The sequence below is a fragment of the Ailuropoda melanoleuca genome, chromosome 11 (assembly GCF_002007445.2).
Source record: "Ailuropoda melanoleuca isolate Jingjing chromosome 11, ASM200744v2, whole genome shotgun sequence".
Lineage (NCBI taxonomy): Eukaryota > Metazoa > Chordata > Mammalia > Carnivora > Ursidae > Ailuropoda > Ailuropoda melanoleuca.
Window position 1 is genome coordinate 108,540,868 of NC_048228.1, and position 14,457 is coordinate 108,555,324.

At 44.6% G+C, this 14,457-nt stretch overlaps 1 protein-coding gene across 3 annotated transcripts in view; it reads right to left on the reverse strand.

Moving 5' to 3' along the window:
• The window catches only part of GRK4 (G protein-coupled receptor kinase 4), a 97,412-nt gene that overhangs the window by 44,843 nt on the left and 38,112 nt on the right, over positions 1–14,457 (reverse strand). For all 3 annotated transcript variants that reach the window (XM_011221440.3, XM_034672196.1, XM_034672195.1), the window contains exon 6: positions 5,229–5,329. In XM_011221440.3, coding sequence (XP_011219742.1) covers positions 5,229–5,329 — 101 coding nt within the window. The remainder of the gene's footprint in view (positions 1–5,228; positions 5,330–14,457) is intronic.

Here is a 14,457-nt window from a genome sequence, read left to right on the forward strand (position 1 = left end):
TTACTCAGCTATCAGAAAGAACGAATTCTCAACATTTGCTGCAACATGGACGGCACTGGAGGAGATAATGCTAAGTGAAATAAGTCAAGCAGAGAAAGACAATTATCATATGATTTCTCTCATCTATGGAACATAAGAACTAGGAGGATCGGTAGGGGAAGAAAGGGATAAAGAAAAGGGGGGTAATCAGAAGGGGGAATGAAACATGAGAGACTATGGACTATGAGAAACAAACTGAAGACTTCAGAGGGGAGGGGGTGGGGGAATGGGATAGACTGGTGATGGGTAGTAAGGAGGGCACGTATTGCATGGTGCACTGGGTGTTATACGCAACTAATGAAGCATCAAACTTTACATCGGAATCTGGGGATGTACTGTATGGTGATTAACATAATATAATAAAATAAAATTAAAAAAAAAAGAGTAGAATGAGTATCTAGATTATAATAGTCATATTGTAGAAAATGTTAATATGTGACACAACCTTTTTTTTAACATTGAAACGAAGGCACCCAATGAATTATTTTATGCTATATATTTTCAGAGGAAATTTTATGCAATTAGCCATGCTTCTGAAGTTTTATTTAGAATTTTATAAAATGTATACAATTTTATTTTATTACAGAAGTAATAAAATTCTTATTTGTAGAATAGATAAGGGGCAGAATGTAGTCTATTATTTAAAACAGCTCATTAGTCAATAAGGATCTAACAAGAAGATTGCAAGCGCTGTACTGGACGCTGGAGGGAAAATGTCCAACGAGTACTACTTTGAAGAATCTGCCAGCTTGGCCAGGGAGATGGGTAAGTTCGTGCACCGTTACAGAAGACTGTGCCATGCCTGGCATGCCCAGAGCACCTCCCCTGGGAGAGGATGTATTAAGGACACTTTGGTGAAGGTGGGGTCTGAGTTGAAGGAGAAGTCACCCAGACGAAGGCAGAAGGAAAGGGTTTCCCAAGCATGGACAAAAACCCAAATGGGAAAAGATCATAGTTTTCATGGGGAATTGCTAGTAGACCAGTAACTCAAGAGGCTTTGGGAACAATTCCAGCATTTTCGCTGATTGTTAGAATTCTGAGCAAGCCACTTGATTTCACTTTATTTTGTAAAAGGAGGTTATTCACAAGTTCTTGGACTAACTAATATTATAGCACAGTGATTCTCAAAATGTGTTCTGAGGACCCCTGTGGATTCTGAGACCCTTTCGGGGGGGGGTGTTTAACAATGAAACTATATTTGTAATAATGCTAAGACATCGTGTGCCTTTTAAAAACTAAAAACCTCATTTTCACAGAGGGCTTTTCCAGAAGCACAAGACATGTGACATCATTGCTCTGATGGCTAGTGGAATGTTTGTGTCTTCTTTTTAAAAATGTAAGCCATGTACATAAAACTCTTTGGGTCCTCAATCATTTTTAAGAATGTAATAGACACCAGAAGATGTCCGGACATCGGAAGGTCCCACACGGCTGCTGCACACAATCTGAGGCCTGAACACTGTTCCGGAGGCTACCTGGACCACCTCCTCCTGGCCAGTGGAGCAGGAGGGAGCGCCTGCTTCCTGCCTCTAGGAACACCTTTCCCTGCTGAGCACATGGGCAGCCCAACTCCAAACCTTTGTGGGCCAGGGCAAGGGTTCTGATACTGCTGGCTTAGTCAAATCATCTTTGTAGAGGTGTTTACATATTTCCATGAGAAGAGCCACACAATATCAACTTATTCTAATATAATTGTATAATTCAGTCTGTATAAATTAATAAGCTCAGGGTTATTGAGCTTATGGTCAACTTACCAGTGCTTCTTAATTTCACTTCTTAATACTCCTCACCTCAAAAGCTAAAGACTCTGCCCCCTGCTCTAGTCTGAGATACAACTAATGCACACACCTTTCTAGAAGACTTTATGTATTTATTTGTTTGCTTATTTATTCATTTGAGAGACAGAGAGAGAAAAAGAGAGAGAGGGACAAGCAGACTCAGCGCTGAGCATGGAGCCCAATGTGGGGCTTGATCCCACAACTCTGAGATCCTGACCAGAGTGGAAACCAAGAGTTGGATGCTTAACTGACTGAGCCATCCAGGCGCCCTTCCCCGCAATCTGCACACACTTTTTTAAAAGTTATGACATTTAAAACTGTGTATCAGTTCAACATTGGTTTTTAATATATCCATCCTGGGGCTCCCCGCTAGCCAGCACATGCTGCTGCCTCTCCCTACAGCTTCTTACAGAAAACAGCAGGGAGCCTAAAGGAGACGTGTGCGCTCATTGTGCCGCATCAGTACTCTGGAACCCGAAAGGAGAAAGAAGGCTTTCGGGGAAATGAAGGTTGTAGCAACACAGAAATGAGCCAGAATAGTAGAGAACTCTGAAACTTCTCGTTTCTGTCCCGCGCCGTGCTGAGGTCCCCGTTAGCCAGTGCCAGGCACAGCTGCTGGCAAATGGCAGGCACTGAATAAGAATGTAAGGAATAAACCGCGTCAGTCAAGTGAACTAATCAAAACAGAGGACTGAGTACTAAAACTTATTTAAATACGAGTGACTTTTAAGTCCATATCTTGAAGCAGATACACAGAGGAGGCAGACCTGTGGCCAGTCTGATACGGTCGTCTACACCACCCCGTTCTTCAACAATAGGACAGAATTGGAAAAGTGCCTAATCAGAGGCACGTTAAAAATACGAACAAATTCAGTGAACAGATGTATCGATGAAGAACCCTAAGGGTAGAATGGGGGAACATATGGTAACCGTAGAAAAATGAAAGAGACCTAGAGGTAAAAAGGGAAATCAGGAAACTAATGGGCAAGTGCTAGGGAAGTGAAATGCCATCCACGGCTAGAAAGCTGGGTCCCAGCGACAAAGCACAGGGAGCCGTGGTGTGAACATGCAGCGCAGACCTACAGGCGTGAAGGGACCCTTCTCCCCCATGTCCCGGACCAGCCCTGCTAAGCAATGTGACTTTCCCCGCACAACCTCAGGGGCATGCAGAGATCCGTCTTTGTTACTCACAATGTGTACTTTCTCCATGGCTGAAAAAGGAGTTGTGGGTAATCCCTGGCACATCGGTGCTTGGTTTTTGGAAGGGATAGTCATGATGATGTATGCTACAGACTGAATGTGTGTCCCCCCAAAAGTCCTATGTTGAAACCTAATCCCCAAAGTGATGGTATTTGGAGGGTTGAACCTTCCTGAACGGATTTGGTTTCATGCTCCTATGAAAGAGACCCCAGAGAGCTCCCTGGCCCCTCCTGCCACGTGAGGCCATAGAACACTGAAGAGGGGCCTCACCAGAGCTGGACCACAGTGGCGGCCTGACCACAGGCTTCCAGCCTGCAGAGCTATGGGAAACAGATGCCTCCCAGGCTGTGGTATCTGTTACAGCAGCCAGACAGACTGAGACAATGTGCTTCTGAGAGGGACCTTGAAAAGGCCAATGACAGATGGCCTGCCTTGCCCCCATGAAGCTGCTCCTGGAGGAGGTCCTGCTCTGCTGTCTGTGAGTGTGTCAGCACAGGGGACTGTCTCCAACCTGTGGCTGTCCCCTTGTCTCCATGGCACCACTTGGCAAGGCTGCGGAGTGTGGAAGTGGAGCCTTCCATCCAGCTTTTGTCTCTAGTGTGTCTTCCCCGGACTGGGCCAGACCCTCAGCCCAGGATGGCGTCACTGAGGCTCTGTCCTACTCCCGTCATCCTCAGGAAACATGGACGGGGCAGTGTTACCGCACATTGCACACAAAAGAGGCAGTGCGCTGGCTGGAGGCACAGCCATGCAGAAATGACTGCGCACGACCTGAGATGTGGCACGGGGCCAGCCTGGTTGCTGGTGCCCTGTCTCAGAGCACAGGGGACAAGCCTCCACTTCACAGTTGCTGAGACACTTAGCTCAGAAACAAAACGTAGTTCTTTGGTAATTCCAAGTCACAAAGGAGTACTTTGGGCGGCACAGAGTGACCGACTATTCTACAACCTTGTTCTCCCAGTTGCCAGTGCCCACCATTGCAAGCAAGAGAGGGGCTGAGCTGAGGTGCTGGTGCCAGACAGGCCTACACCCACACTGTGTGCCCATCACGCAGATGCCACCACTAGGAGATGCCACCACTAGGGCCTAATGGGATCTGCGTTCTTCTCTGTGTCTACAAGTTAACATAAAAATCTGAGAAAGGAAAAACACAACATCTGAAGTGACTACTTAAGAATTAATTCTCAGGGTATTTTTCTAGTAGTTTCTGCAAAATGAAAATGGAACCAAAAAGTGATCAGTTTTAAAATCGGGATCTTTGCAAAAGTTGCATACAAACCAGGTTGATGACTGCCCTTCTTGGGGAATGCATCCATGCGAGGGTGCTGGCTGCTCTGTCCTCAAGCAGCCTACCTCTCACTGGCCGAGGGGCCTGGGGCACATTACCAAACCTCTCTGGCCTCTGTTCCCCAAGCTGTAAAAAAGGACAACAGTCGTGCCCACTTCATGGGGTTACTGGGAGGAGTGATGCATCCATAAGCGTTTATCACTGCTGTCACCATGAGAGGGAGAAGCAGGTTCCCCACTGAGCAGGGAGCCTGAAGCGAGACTCGATCCCAGGAGCCTGGGATTACGGCCCGAGCCAAAGGCAGACGCTTTACCGAGTGAGCCACCCAGGCGCCCAGAGAATCAATTTCTGCTGTTTTATGCCACCTAAGTTTGTGGAACTTTGTGATGGCCACCCCAAGAAATGGACACAGCACCTGACATAGGGCCGGCACTCAACCAGCCTCTGTTGAACGGATCTTAGGATAAACGACACCCGAATGCTGCATGACTGTACAGAGGACTCCGTGTTCTGAGCCAGATCAGTCCAGAAACCATTCTTTCTCCCTGTGTACATCAGGAGCCGGATTTACTCAAAGTGCTTTCCCTTAGAAGTTTCCTGTCTGTATCGCAAACATCTAGAGAAAAGATATTTTCAACAAGTGCCCAGGGCTTTAAAAAAACAGCAACATTTTATGGGAATCTTTTCATCTCAGACACACGCATTTTAGAAGGCTGAACGGAGGGGCCAGGGATGTGACCCACTTCAGTGTGTCCCTTCCGTTTGCAAAATTATCACCCTTCGTGAACCTCTTTCTAGTGAAAGTGACCACTTTAATTTGGAAAGTCCTTCAGTAAGAGTGGGTGTCATGCAGAGAGAGCAGCGTGAGCCCCCATCTGGGGCCAGCCATGTGCAGTCTGTGCAGGGTGGCAGCGGCCGCTTACCTGGTGCATTCCTCAAAGACGTCCTTGCCAGGGCTCTGCTTCAGTCTTAACCGACATTCTCTCAAAACACGGGAAGGTATTTCTGGTAAAGGGGCTGCCGGCTTTTTAGTACAGCACAAACCAAATGCATAACAATTAGTGATGTCATAATTTACCAACTGCAAACAGAACATAATGCTTACTCTACAAAAAAGTACAACATCAAGTGTATGAAATAATGAGTCAAAGTGCCACTTTCACCCGCCACCCCGGTGTCATTTTTCAGAGTTCACTGTGTTGTCCATCTTTTCAGATCTTTTCCTAAGCAAATCAAATCAGAGCAAAAAGCAAGGTTTCTGGCAGGTATTGGTACACTGTGTTCACAGCAGCAGTATTCACAATATCCAAAAGGTGGGAGCGACCTGAGGGTCCACTGACAGACGGATGGGTAAACACCGTGGTCCATCCATGCAGGGGAGTGTGATTCAGCTTCAAAGAGGAAGGACGTTCTGACACCTGCTACCGCATGATGAACCATGAGGACATTATGCTCAGTGACATGAGCCAGTCACCAAAGGACAAAGACTGTATGATCCCACTTCCATGAGGTCCCTGAAACGGTCGGAATACTAGAGACGGAACGTGGAATGGTGGTTGCCAAGGGCCTGGGGGAGGGGAAGGTGGGAGCTGTGTTTAATGGGGACAGAGTCTCAGATCTGCAGGATAAAGACAGTTCAGGAGGTGGATGGCCATGCAGGCTGCCCACAATGTCAGTACCTGTAATGCTACCCAACTGTGCACTTAGAAATGGTTACGATGATCGATTTTGTCTTTTTTGCCACAATTAAAAATGTACACACATATACATGCACACAAGCCCTCAGAAATACACAACTTTTTCTCATACAAATGAGATAAAAAAACATACGTAGTTTTGAAAATACGTGCTGCTACCTAGAGAGCTAGTGTATTTTCTTGAAGACTTCGCGGTTTTCCAGAGTGTGTGTGTATCTGTCCTTCTTACACAATCTAGCTGCCGTGTCCCCACTGTACGTACCACCGTGTTTTTACAAGACAGACACCCAGAAGGAGAAGTACTAGCTCAAAGGTTACGTGTCTCTGAAACACTGAGATTTATTGCGAAGCTGACCTCCAAGAAGGCTCTCCCACTTTACATTCTCATTAATATGTCCCTACTCATCAGCTCCCCATTCTCTTAACCCTCAACTAGAGAATTCTGGAGAAAGAAAACATACAACAAAACTATTGTCCAGAATTATTGAAAAAGATACCCGGATCATGTTCAATTATACATTTAATTTGTCACTAGACATTAGAAATGCATCCTAGACTGATTTCTGGCAGTGGTTTGGCTGAGTTAGCAGAGCAAAACTGTGTTTTCTACAAATCAAAGAAACACCTTCATCGAAGCTGAACTAGTGATAGAAATACACAATATAGAAAATTGACATTTTTTTAAAAAAATGAACAATATTGTTATAATTAATAATGATTAATAGGTGTCATTAAATGATCTAACAGAAGTGAGGCATTTTCCCATCTATACTATGTCTGCCTTTGGCTCAGGTCACGATCTCAGGGTCCTGGGATTGAGCCCCACTTCAGGCTCCCTGCTCTGCGAGGCATCAGCTTCTCCCTCCACCCCTCCCCACCCCCACCTCCCCCTTGTATTCTCTCTCTCTCAAATAAATAAATAAAATACTTATTAAAAAATAAAAAAAGGAGATATATATAGTTTCCCAGGCAAACAAAACTAAAGGAGCTCACATCACAAAACCCGCCCTGCAAGAAATATTAAAGGGGACTCTAAGTGGAAAGGAAAGACCAAAAATGACAGTATGAAAGGAGGAAATACAAAAGCAGTAAAAATGAATATTTCTGTAAAAAACGGTCAAGGAACAAAATAAAAGGATATAAAATATGACACCATACACCCAAAATGTGGGAAGGAAAGGAGTAAAGAATGGGTTCAAACTTAAATGGCCATCAACTCAGTGTAGACTGCTACATGCAGAAGATGTTATGTATCGACCTAACAGTAACCACAAATCAAAAGCCACTAATAAATATGCAAAGAATAGAGAGAAATAGGGGCGCCTGGGTGGCACAGCGGTTAAGCGTCTGCCTTCGGCTCAGGGCGTGATCCCGGCGTTATGGGACCGAGCCCCACATCAGGCTCCTCCGCTATGAGCCTGCTTCTTCCTCTCCCACTATCCCTGCTTGTGTTCCCTCTCTCGCTGGCTGTCTCTATCTCTGTCGAATAAATAAATAAAATCTTAAAAAAAAAAAAGAATAGAGAGAAATAAATTCAAATATATCACTAAGGAAAACAAGCAAACCATGAAAGAGAGAAAGACAAAAAAAGATCAGAGAAAATCTTCAGAAACAACCACAGAACAAGTAATAAAATGGCAATAAATACATATCTATCAACAGTTACTTAGAATGTAAGTGCACTAAATGCTCCAATTGAAAGACAAAGGGTGACAGAATGGATAAGAAAAGAAGACCCATCTATACGCTGCCTACAAGGGACTCATTTTAGACCTAAAGACACCAGCAGATTGAAAGTGAGGGGATGGAGAAATATCTATTATGCTTGTCAAAAGAAAGCCAGAGTAGCAATACTTACATCAGACAAAATAGACTTTAAAACAAAGACTATAATAAGCAACAAAGAAGGACATTATATAATAAATAATAAAGGGGGCAATCCTACAGGAAGATATAACAACTGTAAATATTTATGCATCCAACCTGTAAGCACCCAAATACATAAAACAGTTAATAACAAACATAAACAATAATAATACAATAATATTAGGGAGCTTTAACCCCCCCACTCACATCAATGGACAGATCATCTAAATAGAAAATCAATAAGGAAAGAATGGCTTTGAATGACACATTGGACCAGATGGATTTAACAGATATATTCAGAAGATTCTATCCTCAAACAGCAGAATACACATTCTTTTCAAGTGCACATGGAACATTCTCCAGAATAGATCACATATCAGGCCACAAAAAGCCTTAACAAATTTAAAAAGATCAAAGTCATACTGTGTATCTTTTCTGACACAATACCATGAAACCAGAAGTCAACTACAAGAAAAAAAATCTGGAAAGACCACTAATACAAGGAGGTTAAATTAAATACTGTGCTACTAAACAATGAGTGGGTCAACGAGGAAATAAAAGATGAAATAAAAAAGTACATGGGGAGGGAGGTTAAGATGGCGGAGGAGTAGGGGACACCTTTTTCAGCCGGTCCCCTGAGTTGAGCTGGATAGGTACCAGACCAGCAGGAATATCCACGGAATCAGCCTGAGACGCAGGAAGATACATCTGGATCTCTACAAATGAACATCTCCAGCGCTGAGTATCGAGGTACGAAGCGGGGAGCCGTGAAACCGCGCACAGATATCGGAAGCTAAACAGAAGGGGGAGGGAGCCGCCGTGTCAGGGCGCCGGGAAGCGGTAGCCACCTGCAAGGGGGAGCGGACAGACCGCGGACCCGCACGCTTGAGACAGCAGGCTGAGAAGGGAGCTCCGGGAGCGCACGCGGGACGGCTGGCGGTTGGCGGGCCACCTGCACGGGGGAGCAGGCGGACTCGCGGACGGCACCCGCGAGACAACAGACTTAGAACGCGAGCTCCAGGAGCGCGCGCGCAGGGCGGCTGGCGGGCCACCTGCACCGGGGAGCGGGCGGACCGCGGACCCGCACTCTGGAAACGGCAGACTGAGTCCGTGAGCCGGGAGCGTGCACCACCAAGCATCTCACGGAGCTCCGGAGCTCCGGTGTGCTCACTGGATCGAGGCTGAGACCGGGAGCTCCGGGAGCGTCCGCGGGGCGGCTGGCGGCTGGAGGGCCACCTGCACGGGGGAGCAGGCGGACTCGCGGTCAGCACCCGTGAGACACCAGACTGAGACGGGGAGCTCCGGGAGCCCGCGCGGGGCGGCTGGCGGCGGGCGGGGTTGGAAACACAAAGGACAGAGACGTGCCGGCCCTGGAAGTGAGGGCTGGGACGCCGGGTGTGGGGCGCACAGCCCGGGATGCTGCAGGGTTGAGCAGCACCAACAGAAACAGAGTTAAAGTGGCCAGAACATCAGTGGAGAACGATCCGCGATCCCTCTGTTCTGAGACAGAGGCTGAATTTCAGCCGCTGCTGCTCTCTCAGAAGAGGCATAGCAAACCGCCAGGGAAAGCCGCCAGAGAACAAAAGCCCGGAAATACCGGCTCACAGGGTGCCCATCCCCATCCCCCCTCGCAAGGGACACAGAGACTCTACCCAAACAGGGTTTTCTGAGTACCTGCAGGCAGGCCCCTCCCCCAGAAGGCAGGCTGAAAAATCAAGAAGCCCACAACCCGGAGCGCCTGAGTGGCGCAGTCACCAAGCACCTGTCTTCGGATTAGGGTGTGATCACAACGCTCCGTAAGGAGTCCTTCATCGGGCTTCTCCACCGGGAACCTGCTTCTTCCTCTCCCACTCCTCTGCTTGGGTTCCCTTTCTTGCTGACTGTCTCTCTCTCTCTCAAATAAATAAATAAACTCTTTAAGGAAGAAGCCCACATCCCTAAGATCTCTATAAAACAAGGGCGCACGGCCTGGGTCCCAGTCAACACTTGGGCTCTGGACAACCCTGCAATCTCTCTTCATCAGAATGACGAGAAGGAGAAGTCCCCCCCAGCAAAGAAAAGATAATGAGTCTGTGGCCTCTGCCACAGAATTGGCCTCGGCCACAGAATTAATACATATGGATGTATCCCAATTATCAGAAATGGAATTCAGAGCAACAATGGTCAAGATGATGAGTAAACTTGAAAAAAGCATCAGAGAAAGCGTTGCTGAGAATATAGAATCCCTAAGGGCAGAAATGAGAGCGAATCTGACAGAAATTAAAAATTCTATGAGCCAAATGCAGTCAAAACTAGAGGCTCTGACGGCCAGGGTCACCGAGGCAGAGGAACGCGTTAGCGAATTGGAGGATGGGTTAGTAGAAGAAAAAACGAAAATAGAAGCTGGTCTTAAAAAAATCCACGCCCACGAATGTAGATTACGGGAGATTACTGACTCTATGAAACGATCCAATGTCAGAATCATCGGCATCCCTGAAGGGGTGGAGAAAAACAGAGGTCTAGAAGAGATATTTGAACAAATTGTAGCTGAAAACTTCCCTAATCTAGCAAGGGAAACAAGCATTCGTGTCCAAGAGGCAGAGAGGACCCCATCCAAGCTCAACCAGGACAAACCTACGCCACGGCATGTCATAGTGCAATTCGCAAATATTAGATCCAAGGATACAGTATTGAAAGCGGCCAGGGCAAAGAAATTTCTCACGTACCAAGGCAAAGGTATCAGGATTACGTCAGACCTGTCTACAGAGACCTGGAATGAGAGAAAGGCTTGGGGGGGCATTTTTAAAGCTCTTTCAGAGAAAAACATGCAGCCAAGGATCCTTTATCCAGCAAAGCTGTCATTCAGAATTGATGGAGAAATAAAGACGTTCCAAAATCGCCAATCATTAACCAATTTCGTAACCACGAAACCAGCCCTACAGGAGATATTAAGGGGGGCTCTATAAAGGTAAAAAGGCCCCAAGAGTGATACAGAGCAGCAAGTCACAACCGATACAAAGACTTTAAAGAGAAATGGCATCATTAAAATCATATCTGTCAATAATCTCTATCAATCTAAATGGCTTAAACTCTCCCATAAAACGCCACAGGGTTGCAGATTGGATAAAAAGACATGACCCATCCATTTGCTGTCTACAAGAGACTCATTTTGAACCCAAAGATGCATTCAGACTTAGAGTAAGGGGATGGAGTACCATCTTCCACGCAAATGGACCTCAAAAGAAAGCTGGAGTAGCAATTCTCATATCAGATAGACTGGATTTTAAACTAGAGGCCATAGAGAGAGATACAGAAGGGCACTATATTATTCTTAAAGGAAGTATTCAACAAGTGGATATGACAATTATTAATATATATGCCCCCAACAGGGGAGCAGCAAGATACACAAGCCAACTCTTAACCAAAATAAAGAGACATATAGATAAGAACACAGTAATAGTAGGGGACCTCAACACCCCACTATCAGAAATAGACAGAACACCCTGGCAAAAACTAAGCAAAGAATCAAAGGCTTTGAATGCCATACTCGACGAGTTGGACCTCATAGATATATATAGAACACTACACCCCAGAACCAAAGAATACTCATTCTATTCAAATGCCCATGGAACATTCTCAAGAATAGATCATGCTCTGGGACACAAAACAGGTCTCAGCCAATACCAAAAGATTGAAATTATCCCCTGCATATTCTCAGACCACAACGCTCTGAAATTGGAACTCAACCACAAGGAAAAACCTGGAAGAAACTCAAACACTTGGAGGCTAAGAACCATCCTGCTCAAGAATGACTCGATAAACCAGGAAATCAAAAAACAAATTAAACAATTTATGGAGACCAACGAGAATGAATACACAACGGTCCAAAACCTATGGGATACTGCAAAGGCAGTCCTAAGGGGGAAATACATAGCCATCCAAGCCTCACTCAAAAGAATAGAAAAATCTAAAATGCAGTTTCTATATTCTCACCTCAAGAAACTGGAACAGCAACAGAGGGACAGGCCTAACCCACTGACAAGGAAGGAGTTGACCAAGATTAGAGCAGAAATCAATGAATTAGAAACCAGGAGCACAGTACAGCAGATCAACAGGACTAGAAGCTGGTTCTTTGAGAGAATCCATAAAATTGACAGACCACTGGCAAAACTTGTCCAAAAACAAAGAGAAAGGACTGAGATTATTAAAATTATGACTGAAAAGGGAGAGGTCACGACCAGCACCATTGAAATTGCAAGGATTATTAGAAACTTTTATCAACAGCTATATGCCAAAAAACTAAACAATCTGGAAGAGATGGAGGCCTTCCTGGAAACCTATAAACTACCAAGACTGAAACAGGAAGAAATAGATTTCTTAAATAGGCCAATTAACTATGAAGAAATTGAGTCAGTGATAAACAACCTTCCAAATAATAAAACTCCAGGCCCAGACGGTTTTCCTGGGGAATTCTACCAAACATTCAAAGAAGAAATAATACCTATTCTCCTAAAGCTATTTCAAAAAATAGAAACAGAAGGAAAGCTACCAAACTCATTCTATGAGGCTAATATTACCTTGATCCCCAAACCAGGCAAAGACCCCCTCAAAAAGGAGAATTACAGACCGATTTCTCTAATGAATATGGATGCCAAAATCCTCAACAAGATCCTTGCTAATAGAATCCAACAGTACATTAAAAGGATTATCCATCATGACCAAGTGGGATTCATACCTGGGATGCAAGCATGGTTCAACACTCGCAAATCAATCAATGTGATACATCATATCAACAAGAAAAGACTCAAGAACCATATGATCCTCTCAATTGATGCAGAAAAAGCATTTGACAAAATACAGCATCCTTTCCTGATTAAAACCCTTCAGAGTGTAGGAATAGAGGGTACATTTCTCAATCTCATAAAAGCCATCTATGAAAAGCCTACTGCAAGCATTATTCTCAATGGGGAAAAGCTGGAAGCCTTTCCCTTAAGATCAGGAACACGACAAGGATGCCCACTCTCGCCACTATTATTCAACATAGTACTAGAAGTCCTTGCAACAGCAATCAGAAGACAAAAAGGGATCAAAGGTATCCAAATCGGCAAAGAAGAAGTCAAACTGTCTCTCTTTGCAGATGACATGATACTCTATATGGAAAACCCAAAGGAATCCACTCCCAAACTATTAGAAGTTATAGAACAATTCAGTAAGGTGGCAGGATACAAAATCAATGCCCAGAAATCAGTTGCATTTCTATACACGAATAACGAGACTGAAGAAAGAGAAATTAGGGAATCCATCCCATTTACAATAACACCAAAAACCATACGTTACCTTGGAATTAACTTAACCAGAGACGTAAAGGACCTATATCCTAGAAACTATAGATCACTTTTGAAAGATATTGAGGAAGACATAAAAAGATGGAAAAATATTCCATGCTCATGGATTGGAAGAATTAACATAGTTAAAATGTCCATACTACCCAGAGCAATCTACACTTTCAATGCTATCCCGATCAAAATACCGAGGACATTTTTCAAAGAACTGGAACAAATAGTCCTTAAATTTGTATGGAACCAGAAAAGGCCCCGAATCTCCAAGGAACTGTTGAAAAGGAAAAACAAAGCTGGGGGCATCACAATGCCGGATTTCGAGCTGTACTACAAAGCTGTGATCACAAAGACAGCATGGTACTGGCACAAAAACAGACACATCGACCAATGGAACAGAATAGAGAACCCAGAAATGGACCCTCGGCTCTTTGGGCAACTAATCTTTGATAAAGCAGGAAAAAACATCCGGTGGAAAAAAGACAGTCTCTTCAATAAATGGTGCTGGGAAAATTGGACAGCTACATGCAAAAGAATGAAACTTGACCACTCTCTCACACCATACACAAAAATAAACTCCAAATGGATGAAAGACCTCAATGTGAGACAGGAATCCATCAAAATTCTAGAGGAGAACATAGGCAACAACTTCTATGACATCGGCCAGAGCAACCTTTTTCACGACACATCGCCAAAGGCAAGAGAAATAAAAGATAAAATGAACTTATGGGACTTTATCAGGATAAAGAGCTTCTGCACAGCCAAGGAAACAGTCAAAAAAACTAAGAGACAGCCCACGGAATGGGAGAATATATTTGCAAAGGACACCACAGATAAAGGACTGGTATCCAAGATCTACAAAGAACTTCTCAAACTCAATACACGAGAAACAAATAAACAAATCATAAAATGGGCAGAAGATATGAACAGACACTTTTCCAATGAAGACATACAAATGGCTAACAGACACATGAAAAAATGTTCAAAATCATTAGCCATCAGGGAAATTCAAATCAAAACCACACTGAGATACCACCTTACGCCAGTTAGAATGGCAAAGATAGACAAGGCAAGAAACAACAATTGTTGGAGAGGATGTGGAGAAAGGGGATCCCTCCTACATTGTTGGTGGGAATGCAAGTTGGTACAGCCACTCTGGAAAACAGTGTGGAGGTCCCTTAAAAAGTTAAAAATTGAACTACCCTATGACCCAGCCATTGCACTACTGGGTGTTTACCCCAAAGATACAGACGTAGTAAAGAGAAGGGCCATAT